Source organism: Ascaphus truei, chromosome 3 (genome assembly GCF_040206685.1).
Source record: "Ascaphus truei isolate aAscTru1 chromosome 3, aAscTru1.hap1, whole genome shotgun sequence".
Lineage (NCBI taxonomy): Eukaryota > Metazoa > Chordata > Amphibia > Anura > Ascaphidae > Ascaphus > Ascaphus truei.
In genome coordinates, this window is record NC_134485.1 from 437,784,798 (window position 1) to 437,807,698 (window position 22,901).

The 22,901-nt window shown below is 48.2% G+C and overlaps 1 protein-coding gene across 1 annotated transcript; it reads right to left on the minus strand.

The window, feature by feature from the left end:
- Nucleotides 1-1,138: 1,138 nt before the first annotated feature.
- On the minus strand, nt 1,139-22,676 carry LOC142490550 (uncharacterized). Its single transcript, XM_075592963.1, has 3 exons — nt 22,557-22,676; nt 22,214-22,312; nt 1,139-2,835 (listed from the first exon to the last, which is right to left on the minus strand). Exons 2-3 carry the CDS (start codon nt 22,300-22,302, stop codon nt 1,845-1,847), a joined length of 1,080 nt encoding a protein of 359 aa, XP_075449078.1. The 5' UTR covers nt 22,303-22,312; nt 22,557-22,676; the 3' UTR covers nt 1,139-1,844.
- Between the last annotated feature and the right edge of the window lie 225 nt (nt 22,677-22,901).

Consider the following 22,901-nt stretch of genomic DNA (forward strand, 5'->3'; position numbering starts at 1 on the left):
TGTGTGGGGAATACAGGCTGATGGGAATAAAAGTGCATCTTTCCATTCTATTCTTCATACCCAGAGACTTAGGGAAGTATTAAACTATATTTTAGTAATTCTGTAATGTACTGTTGTGTACTGTAATGTGCTGGGACTTTCGGAACCGATGCCTGAACAGACTGTCTGGGCTAACCCATAGGCGCCAGCAAGTCTGCTGGACATCGGAGTTCAAAGTGGCCAGAGATGCCAAAGGTGTGAAAGTCATCTGGGCAGCATGGAAGGGCTCAAGTACCCAGGTCTGGAGAATAATGGCAGCCGTCCGGGCTGCCTTTTACTCTATCAGACATAGTGGAGCCTGCCCCAGCGGGTGGCATTGAGATAGCCAGGGACGGAGGGGGCAAACTCGCGCATGTCCCTTGGCAATTTCATATGTCCCACTAACCTGGCTATTCAGACCGGCTTGGCTCTGATTGGCTGCTGAGAAAGGTCCCACGCGATGATTGGCTGCTGAGTTTCATGAATGAAACTCCAAATACAATAAGAAACCTGTGAGCCAATCAGGTTGGGAGATTTTCTAGCGGTAGAGCGCGGGCGGGCTTTTCAAAGTTGCTCTTGCACAAATAGCAGAGCAACCGGCTTCTATTTCACGCCTGAAACGCCTGCCCGCCAGATTCTATGTCCCGACTTTTTGTGGCCAAGATCTCAAAATCGACCGTAGTGGACGTGGCTGGAAATTGATGCTGATTTCCATTCCAGAGGATCGGTGGTAGCTCGCAGTCAAAAGAGTCCAAGTTCTCAGAAGAGAAGGGACGCGGTGGCGTGTGGAACTTCACGCCAATTTGGGTACCAGGAGATTTCGGGCTAAGTCCCAGTCAGGGTAAAACTCTTATTTAGAGTTCCCTGCACCTAGGAGAGTCTAGTTTCCAACCCGCAGTAAGTGTGTTTTTTTTGTCTGTATTTTGTGTATAAGCGATGTTGTGCGAATAAACTTCAATTTATTTCATTATCTTGTTTTGCTCAGTGAATGATCCCGGTTAAAAAGGTGTAAATTGCTGGGTCTCCCGTAAGTGTGTGTACATTATTGTGTGTGTGTGTGTACTGTCACTGTGGGTGTAGAGGTGTGTGTGGTCACTGTGAAGTAGGAGAATACACAAACTGATGCTGAAATGCTGTTTTATTGCAAAGTAAAAGGGAAAAGCAGCGTACAAATGATCTTTGTGATTATACGGTTACAGACAGAGGAAGAAACCCTTCTCAGCACTGACAGTGTGACACAGACACAGATATTAGGTATACTGTCAGCACACGCATGGTTATTAGTAGCATGTTCTTCTCATGTGTATGTGTGCCACATGCTGAGTCTCACTCACTAAAGCACACACTCACATTAGTGCATGTTAGTACTAGTCACGTCAGTGACACTAGCGTGTGCTAAATCTCTGGCGTGGATTAGTGAGGGAGACCCTTTTATCTTCATTTTACAGTCTGTCTTATTGTAACAGTGATCTCTCATTTCTATCATTATTATTTAATGGAGAAAGCAGGAAATCAGGAGATTTAGGAAACCCCATAAAAGCAGCGTGAGATGTATATTGTCCTTATACAGAGAGCGCAGTGTTACAGGACATTGTCCTTATACAGAGAGCGCAGTGTTACAGGACATTGTCCTTATACAGAGAGCGCAGTGTTACAGGGCATTGTCCTTATACAGAGAGCGCAGTGTTACAGGAAATTGCAAAGCTCACGTGTAATGCGCAGAATTTATTAACGCCCCAGGCCCAACCTCCCAAGAATATTATCAAGTAAAGGACTATCTCTGGAGTTTCTATAGCAATCTAGTCCAGTTTCTTTGATCAATGTGTTCAAATTCGCCAAAACTTTTTTGGAATTGTTCTGGCCTCTATATCAACTGCCCGTGTCTCTCGTACCCCATACAATGGATTCCATGGAATAGCATCATCGGAATCTCTGGTCTCTATATCATCTGCCCGTGTCTCTCGTACCCCATACAATGGATTCCATGGAACAGCATCATCTGAAACTCTGGTCTCTATATCATCTGCCCGTGTCTCTCGTACCCCATACAATGGATTCCATGGAATAGCATAATCTGAATCTCTGGTCTCTATATCATCTGCCCGTGTCTCTCGTACCCCATACAATGGATTCCATGGAATATCATCATCTGAATCTCTGGTCTCTATATCATCTGCCCGTGTCTCTCGTACCCCATACAATGGATTCCATGGAACAGCATCATCTGAATCTCTGGTCTCTATATCATCTGCCCGTGTCTCTCGTACCCCATACAATGGATTCCATGGAACAGCATCAACTGAATCTCTGGTCTCTATATCATCTGCCCGTGTCTCTCGTACCCCATACAATGGATTCCATGGAATAGCATCATCTGAATCTCTGGTCTCTATATCATCTGCCCGTGTCTCTCGTACCCCATACAATGGATTCCATGGAATAGCATCATCTGAATCTCTGGTCTCTATATCATCTTCCCCTGTCTCTCGTACCCCATACAATGGATTCCATGGAACAGCATCATCTGAATCTCTGGTCTCTATATCACCTGCCCGTGTCTCTCGTACCCCATACAATGGATTCCATGGAACAGCATCATCTGAATCTCTGGTCTCTATATCATCTGCCCGTGTCTCTCGTACCCCATACAATGGATTCCATGGAACAGCATCATCTGAATCTCTGGTCTCTATATTATCCGATAGCGTCTCCCGTGTGAGAAGAGATCGTACTTCTTCCAGGAGACCTGCCAGTCTCTTCATGCGATTTCCCTGCTCATTCTCCTCTCTCTTGGTCTCCAACATCTGATCTTCTTCACTAGAGAAGAAGACAACAAACTGATGTCAGAAAATGTCACCCGGGGAGTCAGGGGGCAAATAGTTCCCACGCTCAGATTTAACCCATTCACTGACACAGGGGCAAGTAAAGAACTGCAGAGCATTGTAACTACACGCAAAGAGACATAATAACATGCAGAGATATATAATAACACGCAGAGCGATATAATAACAAGCAGAGAGACATAATAACAAGCAGAGAGACATAATAACATACAGAGATATATAATAACACGCAAAGAAATATAATAACACGCAGAGTGACATAGCACGCAGAGATATATAATAACTTGCACTTGCAGAGAGATAAATTAACATGCAGAGAGATATAATAACTTACAGAGAGATGTAATAACTTGCACTTGTAGAGAAATATAATAACATGTAGAGAGATAATAACACGCAGAGAGAGTTGATAACACGCAGAGCGATATAACACGCAGAGAGATATAATAACACACAGAGAGATATATAACACGCAGTGAGATAAAATAACACACAGAGAGATATTATAACACACAGAGAGATATAATAACACGCAGAGAAAGATAATAACACGCAGAGAGAGATAATAACACGCAGAGAGATATATGTCACGGTAGCTAGTGATAGGTTATAATATACACCAAATCTCTGGGTTGAATTGAACACGACAGCCCATAGCCAGGCAACAACAGTGGGGCTCTAAACTGAGAGACCCCCTGAGGCTCTGCCAGGGTAATGGGGAGATCTGGATGGCTCACTTGCTGCCTTCCCTCCCCGGTTCCCACTGGCCCACCCAACCCTCTACCAGGCAATACTACCCTAGAGCTGGGTGCTAACGGGACTAGCCCTTCTCCCTGAAGCTGTGTCCTCATTACCGGAGGTGAGCTCAGGGTTGCTGGTGCAGATGCACCTACCTTAGCTCCTGGTCGGTAGGTAACCCTGGGGTGGTCTAACTTTGCCACAACCCCTAATACCTCCAGCTCATAGCAAGGCTGCAACAGTGGGGCTTGTGACGATAGCCTATGACAGGTTGCAATTTACACCAAAAATATATAAATATATATATAACTGGGTTTGAACTGGGACGAGACTTAGATATGATAAAATATAATTTATTCCTTGATAAAGGTGAACACAACAGATTATACAAATAACAGGCAAAATATGGACACTTACTTAAAGATGGAAATGATGAAACAGTCACATCTGGACTGGCAGTTCATACAGCAATCTTCATCACGCCAAGACATTGCATAGCATTTCTCTCAGCAATCAAGATGGTATAGAAGAACACAGGATAAAGGGTGGACAACAGTTTATAAACCTTTTGTAACCCTATCCTTAACATTAAGTACAGGTGATTGGTTTGCAATTACCTCCAGCCAGTCTCAAACGTGGGAACACATTTTGATACATGCCCCCCTGCTAGTTGGCACAGGCGCAGTAGAACTCTGGGGTCTCATTTCTGCAACCCCACATTTGCATCAGGAGTGCCAGCCAGTCTACTAAACGAAATTCCTAACAGGAAACCCCTTGTTGTAAGGTGTGAAATGGGAAACTTAAAGCCTGCTCTGGTTTGGGTCGTCTCCGCCCTCAGGTAAACAGTGAGGGTGACAAAATCCTTTGAACAATACTTAAGTCCTAGACATTGGGTCGCCTCTCGGACCATATGCTGTCCTGGTATGCAAAGGAATTTCCTCTGGTTCCTGTCCATACCTTGGGACACAGTATTAAAGATAAAATACAAACCTATTAAAATATCTGGTTCCGTTGGGTCCAAACTGGGTCCAAACTTCCCAGTTCTCAATGCCGGAACTGGGACACCCTATGGTCCAATTTGTGACTTGCTACGACCTTCGGAACCGGAGTTACACGAATACACTTTAAACCGTTTCTTATTTTATTATAAAAATCTCCGCTAAAAAGAAATCTCAGCGTTTCACTAAATCCCCATTGAAAACAACGGGCTCCGCCGCCGTGGGTTTCAATGGAGCAACTCCGCCGTTGTAGTCAATGGAGTTTCCTGCGATAGACTTTCAATGGGGAACCGCCGCCATTGAAGTCTATGAGAAAATCCACAAATCTTTACATTCGTCCACACTCCGTCTGGTTGGTCTGAGGGGGCTGGGAAGGGGCATGCATTAAAGCCGGAACCTTGGCTACATGCCACCCAAATCCCATCCCTCTGGGCATTCCGGAACCGGAGATATGGACTTACACTTTTCAACATTTTACACTTAGTCATTTTTCCACCACGCGGCTTTTCCCCCATTAGAATCAATGGCAAAAGTCCCAAACTTTCAAGGGGGTCCATACTCCGTCGGGCTGGTCCAAGAGGGTCAAGGATGGTTCTGCAGCCATGCCGGAGCAGTGCATACAGGTACCCCAAATCCTGGCCCTCTGGACCCTCCGGAACCGGAGATATGGATTCTTACTTTTCAGCTTTTTACACTTAGCCGTTTTCTTGAGCTGTTTCTGCCGCCGCCATTGGAACCTATGGCGCGACCCGCTCTTCTCGGTTCGATCCTTATCGGGGGTCCAGGATTCAGGGACCCGATTGTGGTCGAGTGGGGGGAAGTCTAGGAACTAGGGGCAAAAATAATTTTATTTCTAGGTGCTCTAGAACTGTTTATTCCCACGCCACTTGTCGTTGAACTTGGCTAATAAGTGATCAAAGCTCTCTTTTAGAAAAAGTATCCGCTTTGCGGTTTTGCGGTTTGGACGGCAGCCAACTCGTTCCTGGAAATCTCCTTCGAGGAACTTCCATTGAAGTCAATGGGCCCATTGACTTACAATGGGAAACCGCCGCTCCTCCTCTCGGACGCCACCTGCTGGTCTTCACAGGAAACAGGACCAAAACAGCAAGATTCGCCATTAGAATGCACTGAGCCCTAATGGCGGCCTATGGGAACCTGCAAAATGGTGCCTGAAAAGGCGGGAAAATGACACAAAGGGCTATAATCATTAAAGAACTATTAACCCTTGTACTCCCGGATGGATCCTAGTGTGTGTGTGATGCCGACACTGATATAACAATAAAACAGGGGAACAGGGGAATATACATTTTCATGTTATAACAAGGGTTAAATCACATTTCTGGACCTCAGCCCAGTTAACCCCTTGTCTCCCTGGTGAGGTCAGGGGGTGGCCAATTGAGGGGTAACCCCTTTAATCCCGGGCCAAATCCTCTCCATCGTCACAGGGCTCTTAACTGAGAGTCCCCTTGCTGCTCCGCCAGGGTAATGGAGAAGCCTAGCTGCCCTACAAGCTGCCCTTCCTTCCCCTCCCCTGGTACCCGTATCTCCTGCCACCCCCCGGTCACCCCTATAGTGAAACAACAGGGTACAGTCATAGGAAAAAATAAGTCAGGGTCAGTCTGCGACTTGGTCTGGCTTACCTCGCTGGTCCCCGCAGAGACCGCCGCCTTCGTTGGTCCTGATTGCAGGGGGACTGGAGTGGCCGCCGCCGGCATCAGTTTAGCCGGGAAGCAACGGGCAACTGCCGCAACAGCTCCCGGGTTTGGCACAGGTAAAACGGTGCAGGACAAGGGTCCCAGGTCCTCCTGGAGAAACACGGCTCCATTCAAACCCGGTAACATTACCCCCTCCCGCAATCCCTGTCCCGCCCCCGACTCAGAAAGGGCTCCGGCACTTTGCCGGAATCGTGGCTCTTCCGCCGCCGCGGGCCAGCCCCGGGTAGCTGCCGCAACAGCACCCGGCATTGGTACAGGGTCGCTGGAGTGGATCGTGGGGCTCCGGTCATCGCTGGGAATCGCCGACTCCGCCAAACAATGTGAAACACCCACCTCCCGCACACCCCAACCCTCCCCCCAAATAAAATTGCCGTTGGCAGGATGCCGGAATTGCGGCTTCTTCTCCGCCGCTGTCGGTTCTTTGCCGGGATCAGATGGATGGCCGCCGCTCTCCGCCGCTGTTGCCGATGCAGCCGGCCAGGTTCTCAAGGGGACGTCCCATGAAGGGTTGTTGCCTCGGCTGGGTGGGAGCTATCGGAGGATGCCGTTAACGGGGTCATCTTTTCCGCAGCTCGGGAGCGCTGGCCCTGAGGGGCTTCTTCACCCGACCGCGCTTGGTCCGGGCACCAGGCATTATTGTGGCCCGTTTGTTGGCAGTGCCGCAGCACCTGCCAGAGCTTCTCCGCTGCCGGTGGACTACCCCATGCAAGGGGCTGCTGAGTCCAGAGTGGAGTTGCAAGAGCGGCGGGTTCTGGGAGGGGGTAAGCGGGTCAGTGCTGCACCAACGCCGTGAACTGGGTCCACTTCGCCAGGAACCACATCTTGCCCAACGCACACACCAGTGCTAGCTCTTTCAGGGAAAATGGACGGGCCGCCGCAACGGCCGTTACCTCTCCTGGTGCAAGACTTCCGTGGTCTCCGAGACCACCCGCTCCCTCCCCAAGTTTCTGTCGTCCCGGAGCTGGGTCCATTCCCTGCTCTCCGGGCGGTTTGATAGTTACGGCGGCTGCAGCGGTGGATCTTTGCTCAGCCTGCCGGGTTTCATGCTCACCGATCGCTGCCTCTCTCAGCCTTGCCGGCTGCTGGTCCCCGCACCGACTTGATGCACTCCTCCGGTCTCGGTGCCCGGCTCCAGTCACACGGATGGCCGGCACTTTGGTTCTGGAGGCAATGCTTCTCACAAGTAGGGGAACAGTGAGGAGGTGCCATATCTTGTGTTATATGTTGTACACTGTGTGTCCAATATCTTTAGCCTTAGGAACTCACAATTACTTTCGAGTTCCCACTATATTACAGAGTCCCGCAGTACACTGTAATAAAGGTCCAGTTCAATCCCGCCGCTGCCACCAGTTTTATTATACGCCTGTGACGGTAACTTTGTGACAGGCTATAATAATACACCAAAAATACCTGGGTTGAACTGAACGAGGCTTAGATATGATAAAATATAATTTATTCCTTGAAAAAGGTGAACACAACAAGATAGCACAAATAAACAAGATATTGACACTTACTTCAGATGGAATGATGAAACAGTCAAATCTGGACTGGCAGTTCATACAGCAATCTTCAAAATCACAAAAGACACGAAAGACATAGAGCATAGGCTGAGCCTCATTTTTATACCATCTCAAACCCATCTCTTAACCCTAGGCGCCTAGCTGGCTAGCAGGCTCCTTTGAAGTAGAATCTTTAAGTGTGAAGTATGACACTTACAAACCACTCAACTCCTTTGTTCCTGGCCCTAGTGTAAACAATCAGGACGGTTAACCTTTGATCAGAGAGCTTAGGCTAAACCATCCGGCTGCCCTTCCTGACCTATTAGCATAGCAGATGGGAACTGCATCCTCATCTCAGATCCAAAATACTATACACAGTTTAATATCTTCACATATTAATAAGTTCCGTTCTGGTGGGCTCAGTGGGTCGAAACCTGCCAGTCGTTTATGCCTACAGTGACTCTACATAGTGGCCAAATTTCAACTCTCTGCGACCCCCAGAACCGGAGATACATAAATGCACTTTAAAACATTTTTAAAATACAGGATTCGTCCCTTTAAAAATGAATCTCTGCTTTTCACTCTTTCCCCATTGAAAACAACAGGCTCCGCCGCCATAGGCTTCAATGGAGCAACTCCGCCGTTGCAGTCAATGGAGTTCCCCGCCATAGACTTTCAATGGGGAAACCGCCGCCATTGAAGTCTATGGGAAAACCCACAAATCTTTACATTCATCCATACTCCGTCTGGTTGTTCGGAGAGGGTTGGGAAGGGCCATGCATTAATGCCGGAACCTTGGCTACATGCCACCCAAATCCCAGCCCTCTGGTCCTTCCAGAACCGGAGATATGGACTTACACTTTTTACTATTTCACACTTAGCCGTTTTACCGCCACGCGGCTTTTCCCCAGTGGAATCAATGGCCGGCGCCGCCATAGACAATGCATGGGCGCACGCCGCCATTGGATTCAATGGGGCCTCCGCTCAGCCATTAAAGTCAATGGCGCGACCCTCCTTCTCCGCTCGACCCTTTACGGGGGTCCCTCATTCCCGGACCCGGTGGGGGTCGTGTGTGAGGGTCCCTGGGGGCAACAAGAATTTTATTCCCAGGTGCCCTAGAACCCAAGATTCCCACGCCAATTGTCGTTGAACTTGACCGAAGTGATTAAACTCTTTTTCAAGACATTGTATCCGCTTTTGCGGTCTGCGGTTTGGATGGCTGCCAACCTGTTCCTCGAGGCCGGCGTCGAGGAATCCTCATTGAAGTCAATGGCCCCATTGACTTACAATGGGAAACCGCCGCTCCTCCTCTCGGACGCCACCTGCTGGTCGTCGCTGGAAAACAGGTCCAAAACCGCTACTTCTGCCATTGGAATACATTGAGCCCCAATGGCGACCTATGGGACTCTGCAAAATGGTGCCTGAAAAGGCGGGAACATGGAACAAAGGGCTATAAAAACTGAGTTAACCTTAACCCTTTCCCTCCCGCATTAATCCCAGTGTATGTGTTGGTGCAAACACAGGAACAGAAACAATACATTTGAACAGGGGAATATACATAAGGATGCTGAAGCAAGGTAAAAACACATTACTGGACCACAGTCCAGTTAACCCCTTGCCTCCCAAGTGAGAGCAGGGGGTGGCCAAATGGGGCGTAACCCCTTTAATCCCGGGCCAAACCCCCTCTCCCTTGACACACCACACAGCTATATACCCAGCAATAAAGCACATCCCTACAAATCATCCTCACACATCCTCTTTCTATCCATGCTTCTCGTCCTTGCTTCTGGGGATATCTCTCCCAATCCTGGTCCCTGGCTTATTCCTACATGCGCTCGTCCTCGCCTGCCAATTGCAACCTCTACTCCTGGTGTCAACCCCTCCAACCTCATACCCATCCCCTGCCACCCTCCCTCCTCTCTCCCTTTCTCATGTGCCCTTTGGAATGCTCACTCCCTTTCTAACAAGTTCCTCTCTGTGCATGACTTCTTTCTCTCTCACTCTCTGCTCCTATTTGCTATAACTGAGACCTGGCTCACTCAGTCTGACTCTGCTCTGGAAGCTGCCCTCTCCTATGGTGGCCTTTCCTTCTCCCACACTCTGCGCACTGATGGCAGGGGTGGAGGCATGGGGATCCTGCTCTCCTCTCTCTGCCGTTACCGAACCCTTCCTATTCCTCCATCTCTTGCTTTTCCCTCCTTTGAGGCTCACACTGTCCAGATCTTCTCTTCTCTCCCTGTCCATGTGGCGGTCATCTATCGCCCACCTACCTCTACTCATCCCCCTTCTGCCTTTCTCTCTCACTTTGAATCCTGGCTCTCTTTCTTTCTCTCCTCAGACTCCCCTTTTCTTCTCCTTGGGGACTTCAATTGCCACATTGATGACCCCTCTCTCCCTTGGGCTTCCCGCTTTCTTTCTCTAACCTATTCTTTTGGCCTTCAACAGTGGACTGCAGCCAGCACCCACAAGGATGGCCACTACTTAGACCTGGTTTTCACTAAAAACTTCTCTCTCTCTGATTTCTCAATTTCCCCTTTTCCTCTCTCTGACCATCACCTCTTCTCATTCTCTCTATCTCGCTTCTCCCCTTCTCCACCTCCATCTACCCCCCGGCTCTGCAGAAACCTGCGCTCTATTCACTTACCTGACTTTGAGTCCACTTTACGGTCTTCCCTCGCCTCTCTCAGCTCTGCTACAGACCCTGACACCCTGGTCATGAACTACAACTCTGCCTTATCCTCCTCTCTTGATCTACATGCCCCGCTTTCTCTCTGCCACCCTCGCCCTTCTAACCCTAGACCCTGGCTAAATTCCCACACGCGCATGCTGTGTTCCTCCACTCTTTCCTCTGAACGCCTCTGGAGGAAATCTTATACTCTCGCAGACTTCCTTCACTACAAATTTATGTGTAGCCCCCTGTAAACAGCATGGGCTACTAAATGTTCCTGCTACTGTGGTAAGTCCTGTTAATGGCAGGCCCCAGTAGTAATCATGGGTTTTCCCCCTTGAAAGCCCTGCCTGCTTGATTGATGCAAGCCTGTCTCTGCTGTAGGCCTATGCAGAGGGGAGGTCTTGCTGATGTCATGAGGGACGGGGCTGACCAAAACTTAGTTGCAGTTCCTGTGTGCTCTGGAGTCAGTTGCTCTGGGTGTGTCAGTTGCTCAGGAGTTATGCTTTGGAGCTGAGTGGTGCTGGAGAGAGCTGAGAGACAGAGAGACAGAGAGAGAGTTAGCTAGGTTCCTGAGGAGTAGGGCCTAGTGAATTATAGGTGGACCGATGCCTCTCACCCTGCTTAGGGGGTGAGGAAAGAGCTAGCCCCACCCTGAGCGCCCGAGGCTGAGGGTGGAGGCAGGGAGCAAAAGACACCCTTCAGACCATCCTGAGGAGAACGATCTGGTGGGAGAGGAGAAGGAGGCAAAGCGTGTACCTTGTACCTGTGTTGCTGTATACTGTGGCTGCTATTTACTGCACTGCCCAGAGTGAGTACAATAAAGACCCTGTTGCTTTTACCACCTGCGCTGTGTGATTCTGGAGCATTCACCCCGGGACCAAGGGGGTTCTTCTATAAGGGTCCTTTCCCACATCCCTGGGAATTATAGGAGATGGAGGCACTGCACCACTAAGATATCATGGAGGCCAATACCCCAGAAGCCTGGTCCTGTCTCCCCAATAACACCGCGGGACGCTGAGGCCCTCCTGTTCCTCACAGGTATGCACCACCCACAACCATGTAATCTGCCCTCACGCACCCTAGATACACCAGTTGAGTCTAGGGGGGGGGGAATACGGGTTACATTTGGAGGTGCTGCTGAGAGGCCAGAACAGGTCAGGCTTACAGCGAGGCGGAACGGGCAGAGTGAGATGCACTCTCCGTGCAAGTGCTGGAGAAGGAAGGGCGCAATTGCACAAACCGGGGGTAGTCAGGGGAGCGGAGACTCTCGCACAGTACGCCCTGGGCACCCTTAGGAGGTGGCGTTAGGAGGGGTGAGTAGCTATAGCTGTTCTAGTCCCTTGAGGCAGATAGCGTGAGGCAACTGGGGGGGTTAGCCTGGTAACCAATCCGGGGACCATGGCCCAGGGTCCGCGCTATGAGTGGCCAAAAGTAGGAGACGCCCGTACCGATGGAGATGCTGGTACCTAGCTATCACCCACACAGACGCACAACAGAGCACTTGCACAGTAGACATCGAGTACAGTGCATGGAGGAGAGGAGTTCCGCTAAGCCTGGGGTAGAAGCCACCTCATTTTAGTGAGTCACAGTATGAGAATGCAGAGCACACATTTGGAGGAAAGTCAGTGTTTAGGTACGAGATACCCGTTAGACATTGAGAGTAGGGCACATGCACATTTGGAGCGAGTATCCAAGATGGCGGCCATCCCTACATGTGCTCCGCGGAGCAGGAGAGGCGATCTAAAATGGCGGTTCCCGCCAAGCCTGGAGTGAGCACGTGAGTTGTGCAAAAGGACCGTGAGAGACATGTGGCGGGAAATGTGTAAGAGTCTGGCGCCAAACCCAGATTTCTTGCAAAAGGAGCGGTGCGAAAGCCGAAAGCCCACCCACCTGTGCCGTGACTGGTCAGAAAGCCAGGCCACGTCACCGTGAAGGAGAGAAGGCCCCGCCTCTGGATTCCACCAGAGGGAAGAGGCCCAAGGAGAGCCAATCAGGAGTGTCCTCCCCAGCGAAGGGAGGGACCGGAAGCCAGAGCGAAGAGCGTCACTTGTGTCTGGCATTCGAGGAGCACGGAGCTGTAACACTGAGCTGTTCCAACCCTGAGAGAACTATGTCTGAGCTGAACACTTCTGTCTTCCAAGTACCCGGCGGCCTGCTGGTAATTGAGATCGCGGAGCAAGAGTACCTGAGGTGCCTGTGCGTCCACTGTGGGGTACCCGGCGAGGTACCGAGCACCACGGCACGATGCTCCCTGTGTGGCACATTCTACTTATAGCCTACCGAGCCGGGGCCAATGACCGAGACCCCACGGGGTGCCTCTCCGGGAATGATAGCAGAGGTGGCGGAAAGCACAGAGAGAACAGCCCTGGTTCCCCGTTACAAACAGGCGGGAAGAACCCAGGCCCAACCGGTTGTCGAGCCGAAAGAGCCGTCGAAAGAGAAGAGCGCGACCGCAGTGGAGGTACCGGAGCACGCCAGCTTCGTACCTATACCCACTGGTTGTATCGCAGAAGAACCCGGTGACTCCCGAGCGGAGGAGCCGATCCTGATATCCTCGGAGGAAGAGGTTGGTGTGCCATCGGTGGCGATGCGCCTACCGGCGAACCACACACGCGGCATCAAGGAGGAGCAGCCGAGCGCGGACACCGTCCGACAGCGAGCGCTGGTGCAGCCGGAGGCCCGAAGCAGTCCCACGGCCGTGGTGACTCCCAGTGCGGAGGAGATGGCGATCGGTGCGACCCTCGAGGAGCCTGATCTCATCAAAGAGCAGCGCAGCGGTAAGGAGACTCCACCACCCCCTTATCCCCTCCATGAGGAGACCGCAACCATGGCGGACGAGAAGGAAAGGCTTGAGGCCTACTTGTTCGGCCGTGCACCGGATGCTCCGCCAACGCCCATGCCGGTCCTCGACGCACTTCCGGTGCGTGACCATGGAGCGGATGGCGATTCTGCGGGCACACCTGATTACGTCGTTTCCGGTTCCACCGGAAAGAGAAGGCCGAGAGAGCTGTTTTCTTCACGAAGTATCGATACAGCCCTTGCCCTGGCCACCCTACGGAGCCGAGGCCCATCAAGAGAAGCGAGAAGCCTGGCGGAGAGAGAGTCAAAGAAAGCGTCCATTGGTCGCGAGATTGCCCGCTTGCTGGACATTGAGTTGGACTTTCCCCCAGCCCCAGCCCATAGCTCCACTGCCCCGGCCACTGCCCCTGCCCCGTCACGAGTGGTACCACCGGGACCTACCAGGGATAAGTTGTGTAAATTCCCCAAATACTCCAAGGACTTGCGGGATTGGAAAGTGAGCGATGAGGGATCTGATGGGGAGATACCGTATTCAAGTGTTATACCTGTGCCTAACCCTGTGCCGTTTTCTCCTGCAGCTAGAGGGAGAGCCCGGGGGTCACACACTCCAGTAGAGGCTGGGCCTTCCAGGAAGGTGGTTCACAAGATAAACCCTACCGTGTACGTAAATGCCAAGGAAAGGAGAGATTGCTCGCGATCTACTGATGCGGGTATGTCCGGTGTATCATCTCAGGTAGAGTCAGAGGTAGAACGCACTAGTCATTCCACAGAGTACGAGCACCGTGACAAGTGGTGGGCACCCCTATTCACCGGCTACCACGAAGGGATGGACCGTACGCGGTTCCTATTAATTAAGAATAATGTTGTTGACCATTGGTGGGTGGCTGGTTCTTTCACTCAACAGGAGGTGGAGGATGAATTGGATCAAAAGTACAGGGAGATAGAGCAGAAACTCGTTGTACCAAGAGGCCCCAGTATTTTGTATGATGAAGTAGCTCCGGAAGAGCCTGTGTGTTGGGTACTGCCAAGCAGGGCGGGTAACAGAACGCTCACTAAGTTGAGTAGAGCTGACAGAGCCATAGTGGCTAGATACCAGCAGTCACAGGGCTATGAGTACCCTTATGTGCCTGAACCTATCATGAGAGAGATTGAAGAGAACCGAGACAGTTGGTTAAGGGAGGCCGTCCAGGAATACTTACGAACAAAGTTTGGTAAGGCGGGCTACCACAATGAAGACAAAATGAGTGAACTGGTTCGCATATGGAGCATAGGTAGATGTATCTACATGCATGGTGTAAGCTATCGACCATAACATGGGTCGGTCCAGTCCTTTTCTGTAACGATCACGGATTATAATGGCAGGAGAGTAAGGAAGCCAGATCCCAAGCATTATTACTAAGTTCTCCACGTTGGGAGTAACTGGTTTCAGTTGCGTAACAATACTACCTCAAAGATGTTATGATAATATGTGTATAACCTGTGTTTGTTCCCCAAGTTGTTCACTGCAGGATGATACTGCCAAAGCTAGGTCCAAGTGGGGACCATTGGATTCCACCATAGGGAGAATGTAGCCCCCTGTAAACAGCATGGGCTACTAAATCTTCCTGCTACTGTGGTAAGCCCTGTTAATGGCAGGCCCGAGTAGTAATCATGGGTTTTCCCCCTTGAAATCCCTGCCTGCTTGATTGATGCAAGCCTGTCTCTGCTGTAGGCCTATGCAGAGGGGAGGTCTTGCTGATGTCATGAGGGACGGGGCTGACCAAAACTTAGTTGCAGTTCCTGTGTGCTCTGGAGTCAGTTGCTCTGGGTGTGTCAGTTGCTCAGAGTTGCTCAGGAGTTATGCTTTGGAGCTGAGTAGTGCTGGAGAGAGCTGAGAGACAAAGAGAGAGAGAGTTAGCTAGGTTCCTGAGGAGTAGGGCCTAGTGAATTATAGGTGGACCGATGCCTCTCACCCAGCTTAGGGGGTGAGGGAAGAGCTAGCCCCACCCTGAGCGCCCGAGGCTGAGGGTGGAGGCAGGGAGCAAAAGACACCCTTCAGACCATCCTGAGGAGAACGATCTGGTGGGAGAGGAGAAGGAGGCATAGCGTGTACCTTGTACCTGTGTTGCTGTATACTGTGGCTGCTATTTACTGCATTGCCCAGAGTGAGTACAATAAAGACCCTGTTGCTTCTACCACCTGCGCTGTGTGATTCTGGAGCATTCACCCCGCGACCAAGGGGTTTCTTCTATAAGGGTCCTTTCCCACATCCCTGGGAATTATAGGAGATGGAGGCGCTGCACCACTAAGATATCATGGAGGCCAATACCCCAGAAGCCTGGTCCTGTCTCCCCAATAACACCGCGGGACGCTCAGGCCCTCCTGTTCCTCACAGGTATGCACCACCCACAACCATGTAATCTGCCCTCATGCACCCTAGATAAACCAATTGAGCCTAGGGGGGGTGGGGGAATTAGGGTTACATATGCTATCCTGTCTAAACTCTGCCCTCTCGCAAGCTAAACAAGCCTACTTTTCTTCACTAATCAACATGCACAAGTCTAACCCACGCCGACTGTTCTCTGTCTTTGATACTCTACTCAAACTACCCTCAGCTGCCTCTCCTTCCTCCATCTCCGCTCAGTACTTTGCTGACTATTTTAAGGAAAAAGTGGAATCCATACGTCAGAACATCCCCTCTGTTTCTTCCTCCCATCCTACACCTCTTCCTAATTCTCCTCCTGCCTTCCTTGACTCTTTTTCCATTGTCTCAGAGGAGGATGTGTCGCTGTTGATTGCCTCTTCTCCCTCTACCACTTGCCCTCTTGACCCCATTCCCTCCCATCTCCTAAAACCTCTTGCTCCCACTATAATCCCTATGCTCACACACATTTTTAACTCCTCTCTCTGCTCTGGAACCTTTCCATCCTCCTTCAAACATGCAACAGTCATACCATTACTCAAAAACAGCAAACTTGACCCTACCTGTCTTTCTAACTATCGACCTGTCTCCCTCCTGCCTTTTGCTTCTAAACTCCTTGAACGTCTTGTATTCTCTCGCTTGCTCCATTTTCTCAACACCTATTCTCTCCTAGACCCTCTACAATCTGGCTTCCGCACTGCTCACTCCACGGAAACAGCCTTCACTAAAATAACTGACGACCTCCATGCTGCCAAAGACAGAGGTCATTACACTCTGCTCATATTACTCGACCTCTCTGCAGCATTTGACACTGTGAACCACCCTCTTCCCATTCTCCATACTCCTTGTATTCGGAACAAAGCTCTAGCCTGGATCTCATCCTACCTCTCCCATCGTACTTTCAGTGTCTCTTCTGCTAACACCACCTCCTCCTCTATTGATCTCTCTGTGGGGGTACCCAAGGGCATTGTCCTGGGACCTCTTCTCTTTCTCTGTACACACTCTCTCTAGGTGACCTAATAACATCTTTTGGGTTTAATTATCACCTCTATGCTGACGACACACCAATATACTTTTCAACACCCGACCTTACACCTGCTGTACAAACCAAAGTTTCTGAATGTCTCTCTGCTATATCATCCTGGATGGCCCTCCGCCGCCTTAAACTCAACATGGCTAAAACAGAGCTCCTTATACTTCCTCCCAAACCTGGCCCTACTACCTCCTTCCACATTACTGTTGGAACTACAATCATTCACCCAGTAGCCCAAGCACGCTGTCTAGGGGTCACATTCGACTCCTCTCTCACATTCGCCCCTCACATTCAAAACATTTCTAAAACCTGTCGATTTTTCCTCCGCAATACAGTAGCGACATCTTTTATTAGACTAAATGCCGGCGGCATGCCGGGATCTACCCCGGCTGCCGCCAGTAATAACCGCGCGCCGCCGCGTTTCCCCCACGCACCCCCCCTCCACTTCGCGCGCAATTTACCCCCCCTTCCGGACCCCGAACCCGGCTCCTGCTCTGCCCCTCTGCTTCCCCGCACCCCCGCTTACCTTACTTTGATCTCCAGGGGTGTCGGGGAAGCCTGGGGAAGCCGGGGAAGCCGGGGAAGCCGGGCGCGCATGTGACTGTGACGTCACAGTGCGCCGCCACGCGCCGCGGCTCCCCGCTTCCCAGACGCATGCAGCCGGCGGCTTTTACTCGAATAAAAGCTGCCGCTGCTGTATAACTAAGATACGCCCTTTCCTCTGTTGCTCGACTGCTAAAACTCTGACTCAGGCCCTCATTCTCTCCCGTCTTGATTACTGTAACCTCCTGCTGTCCGGCCTTCCTGCCTCTCACCTGTCTCCCCTACAATCTATCCTAAACGCTGCTGCCAGAATCGCTCTGCTCTTTCCTAAATCTGTCTCAGCATCTCCCCTCCTGAAATCCCTCTCCTGGCTTCCGATCAAATCCTGTATCACACACTTAATTCTCCTCCTCACTTTTAAAGCTTTACACTCTTCTGCCCCTCCTTACATCTCAGCCCTAATTTCTCGTTATGCACCATCCAGACTCTTGCGTTCTTCTCAAGGATGTCTTCTTTCTACCCCCTTTGTATCTAAAGCCCTCTCCCGCCTTAAACCTTTTTCACTGACTGCCCCACACCTCTGGAATGCCCTTCCCCTCAGTACCCGACTAGCACCCTCTCTATCCACCTTTAAGACCCACCTTAAGACACACTTGCTTAAAGAAGCATATGAATAGCACTGTGGATATTCTGAACACATGGCACACAAAGCTTGGCCCCCTGCAGACGCACTTACCAGAACTCCCTCCTACTGTCTCTGTACGTTCTCCCTACCTACCAATTAGACTGTAAGCTCCTCGGGGCAGGGACTCCTCTTCCTTAATGTTACTTTTATGTCTAAAGCACTTATTCCCATGATCTGTTATTTATATTATCTGTTATTTATTTGATTACCATGTGTATTACTACTTTGAAGCGCTATGTACATTAATGGCGCTATATAAATAAAGACATACATATAATAAAAATAACACACAGAGAGATATAATAACACGCAGAGAGATATAATAACACGCAGAGATATATTAACACACAGAGAGATATAATAACACACAGAGACATAATAACAGGCAGAGATATAATAACACGCAGAGATATAATAACACACAGAGAGATATAATAATAAGCAGAGAGATATAATAATAAGCAGAGAGATATAATAACATGCAGAGATATAATAACACACAGAGAGATATAATAATAAGCAGAGATATATAATAACACGCAGAGATATAATAACACACGGAGAGATAATAACACGCAGGGATATTATAACACGCAGAGATATAATAACACGCAGAGAGATATAATAACACGCAGAGAGATATAATAACACGCAGAGAGATATAATAACAGGCAGAGAGATATAATAACATGCAGAGAGATATAATAACATGCAGAGAGATATAATAACACTCAGAGAGATATAATAACATGCAGAGAGATATAATAACACGCAGAGAGATATAATAACACGCAGAGAGATATAATAACATGCAGAGAGATATAATAACACGCAGAGAGATATAATAACACGCAGAGAGATATAATAACATGCAGAGAGATATAATAACATGCAGAGAGATATAATAACAGGCAGAGAGAAATAATAACATGCAGAGAGATATAATAACATGCAGAGAGATATAATAACACGCAGAGAGATATAATAACATGCAGAGAGATATAATAACACGCAGAGATATAATAACACGCAGAGAGATATAATAACATGCAGAGAGATATAATAACACGCAAAGAGACATAATAACACGCAGAGTGATATAATAACACGCAGAGAGATATAATAACACGCAGAGAGATATAATAACACGCAGAGATATATAATAACACGCAAAGAGACATAATAACACGCAGAGAGATATAATAACACGCAGAGAGATGTAATAACACACAGAGAGATATAATAACACGCAGAGATATAATAACACGCAGAGAGATATAATAACACTCAGAGAGATATAATAACACGCAGAGAGATATAATAACACGCAGAGAGATATAATAACACGCAGAGAGATATAATAACACGCAGAGAGATATAATAACACGCAGAGAGATATAATAACACGCAGAGAGACATAATAACACGCAGAGAGACATAATAACACGCAGAGAGATATAATAACACGCAGAGACATATAATAACACGCAGAGACATATAATAACACGCAGAGCTGCTTAGCTCGGTACCAGAGACTCAGCAGCCGGACACTGAAGTTAGGCCGGGGCCAACTTCCAGAGCTGGCTGAGTCCCAAGCAGCCATCGGGCCCAGGACTGTGGTCCCGACTCTCTCCTCTTGGTGGCGCCCTGACAGCAGTCACCCCACCTCCCCTAATTGGGCTCTCCTTATTGGCTGCTTAGCTGTAAGGGCTTATTCATTATTATTATTCATAGCTGCTTAGCACTAATGTTCCTTAACCCCTGAACTAAGTCACACTCTGATACACACACTAACTAATAAATTGATACACACCGACACACAATAAACACACTTTAAAATACTGGTGCAGTGTTTAATAAGAGCACACTGATACACATACAGACACACTGATACACTGGCACACATATAGACGCACTGATACACATACAGAAACCCTGATACACTGACACACATACAGTCACATTGATACACATACAGACACACTGATACACATACAGACACACTGATACACTGACACACACAGACACGCTGATACACATAAAGACACACATACAGATACACTGATACACATACATAAACACTGATACACTGACACACACAGACACACTGATATACTGACACACATACAGACACACTGATACACTGACACACACACATACATACACTGATAAAATGAAACACATACACACGCTGATACACATACAAACACACTGATACAGATACAGTAACACTGATACACTGATACACATACAGACACATTGATACACATACAGACACACTGATACACATACAGACACACTGATATACATACAGACACACTGATACACATACAGACACACTGACATACATACAGACACACTGACATGCATACATAAACACTGATACATTGATACACTGACACACACACACACACACACACACTGATACACATACAGACACATTGATACACATACAGACACACATACAGACGCACTTATACACTGAAATACAGGCACACTGACACACATACAGGCACACTGACACACATAAAGACACACTGATACACATACACTGACACATATACTGACAAACTGATACACATACAGACACACAAATACACTTACACATACAGACACACACAGACAGACACACATACAGGTACACTGATACACATACAGACACACTGATACACATACAGACACACTGATACACTGACACACATACAGACACACTGATAAACATACAGACACACTGATACACATACAGACACACTGACACACATACAGACACTCAGATACACATACAGACACACTGATACACTGATACACATACAGACACACTGATACACATACAGACACACTGATACACTGACACACATACAGACACACTGATAAACATACAGACACACTGATACACATACAGAGACACTGACACACATACAGACACTCAGATACACATACAGACACACTGATACACTGATACACATACAGGCACACTGATACACTGACACACATACAGACACGCTGACACACATACAGACACACTGACACACATACAGACACACTGACACACTGATACACATACAGGCACACTGATACACATACACTGAAACACATACAGACACTGATACACATACAGACACACTGATACACATACAGACACACTGATACAAATACAGACACACTGCCACACATGCAGACACACTGATACACATACAAACACACTGATACACATACACTGATACACATACAGACTGACACACATACAGACACAATGATACACATACAGACACAGTGATACACATACAGACACACTGATACACATACACTGATACACATACAGACTGACACACATACAGACTGACACACATACAAGCACATTGACACACAAAGACACACTGATACACTGATACACATACAGATACAATGATACGCATACACTGATACACTTACACACATACAGACTGACACACTGATACACAGACAGACACACAGACACACTGACACACTGATACACATACAGACACACTGATACACATACAGACACACAGACACACTGACCCACATACAGACTGACACACTGATACACATACAGACACACTGATACACATACAGACACACAGACACACTGATACACATACAGACACACAGACACACTGATACACATACAGACACACTGATACACATGCAGACACACAGACACACTGATACACATACAGACACACAGACACACTGATACACATACAGACACACTGATACACATACAGACACACTGATACACTGACACACATGCTACCAATTACAGCGCTTTAGATAATAACCTGCTCTAATTCTATCATTGCCCCCGTTACTAGTTTTACATATCTGGGCATTTGGTTTGAATCCTGTTTAACATTTGGGTTGCACATTAGGGCTTATTCATAGCTGCTTAGTCCGAATGCCAAAACTTGATGCTCTTTAACCACTGCACCAAGTCACTAACACACAAATATAGACAATGACGCATTGATATATACAGTACATACACATTAACACACTGTCCTCAGACACATACAAATGCACAGTACATACAAACTAACACAATAATACACACACACATTTCTAGTCTCATTCACACAGAGACACACCGATACACACATAAGGCTGCGTATGGAACAGGCACAGGAGGGTTAATATCAGTTATAAGGTTAATATCAGATACGCATCACATGAAGGATCCCCAGCTACAATCCTACACACAGCACCAATAAATCTCTATTCCTTTCTCTGTCCCACAAACTCCATTTCTTACGTCTCATATTTGGCCGATTCCACCAATGTGACGATGGAGATTATCCCCAGGAGAAGCGCGAGCAGCAGAGGTCTCTGGGAGAGAAGCATCTTTACAGATCTGTTAGAGAATGTTACAGGTTATCACAGGTGTAATAATACGCTCAGCACGGGACAGACCAGACATATCTGGGGGGCTGCACCCCAGGGATACAGTGTTACTTACAGTATAGTATCTAGTTATTACACGTGAGGAGTATTAGTGGGGTTTGTAGTGCAGAGAATATTTATAGACATTACATATAAAAAGATCAACGTAGTAAAAATTACAGTTAATATATAACATTAGAAATAATTGTACTTACAGCTGGGTGGAGATGGAGCTGAGATGAGTAACCTGTGAATATCACCTGGTCTGTGTTACTATGGAGGGTGAGGTGAGTGTTATATACAGAGCCTGATGGGAATATGTCACTATAGAATCAGCAGACTCTGTGTGAGAAAGAATTCACATTATTTTATGGGTAAATATTTCATTTCTCGGGCAGAACATTTCATGTCACATTGTTGAAACCCAGTGACTTAGCCCGGCGCTAAACAAACAGTGTAAAGTGGTTAAGGTGTTAAATACACATAAATGGTGAAATAAGGTGTAACATAAAACGAATTCTCAACCATCCTATGGGGAATCTGTATAGCTTCCCCTCAAG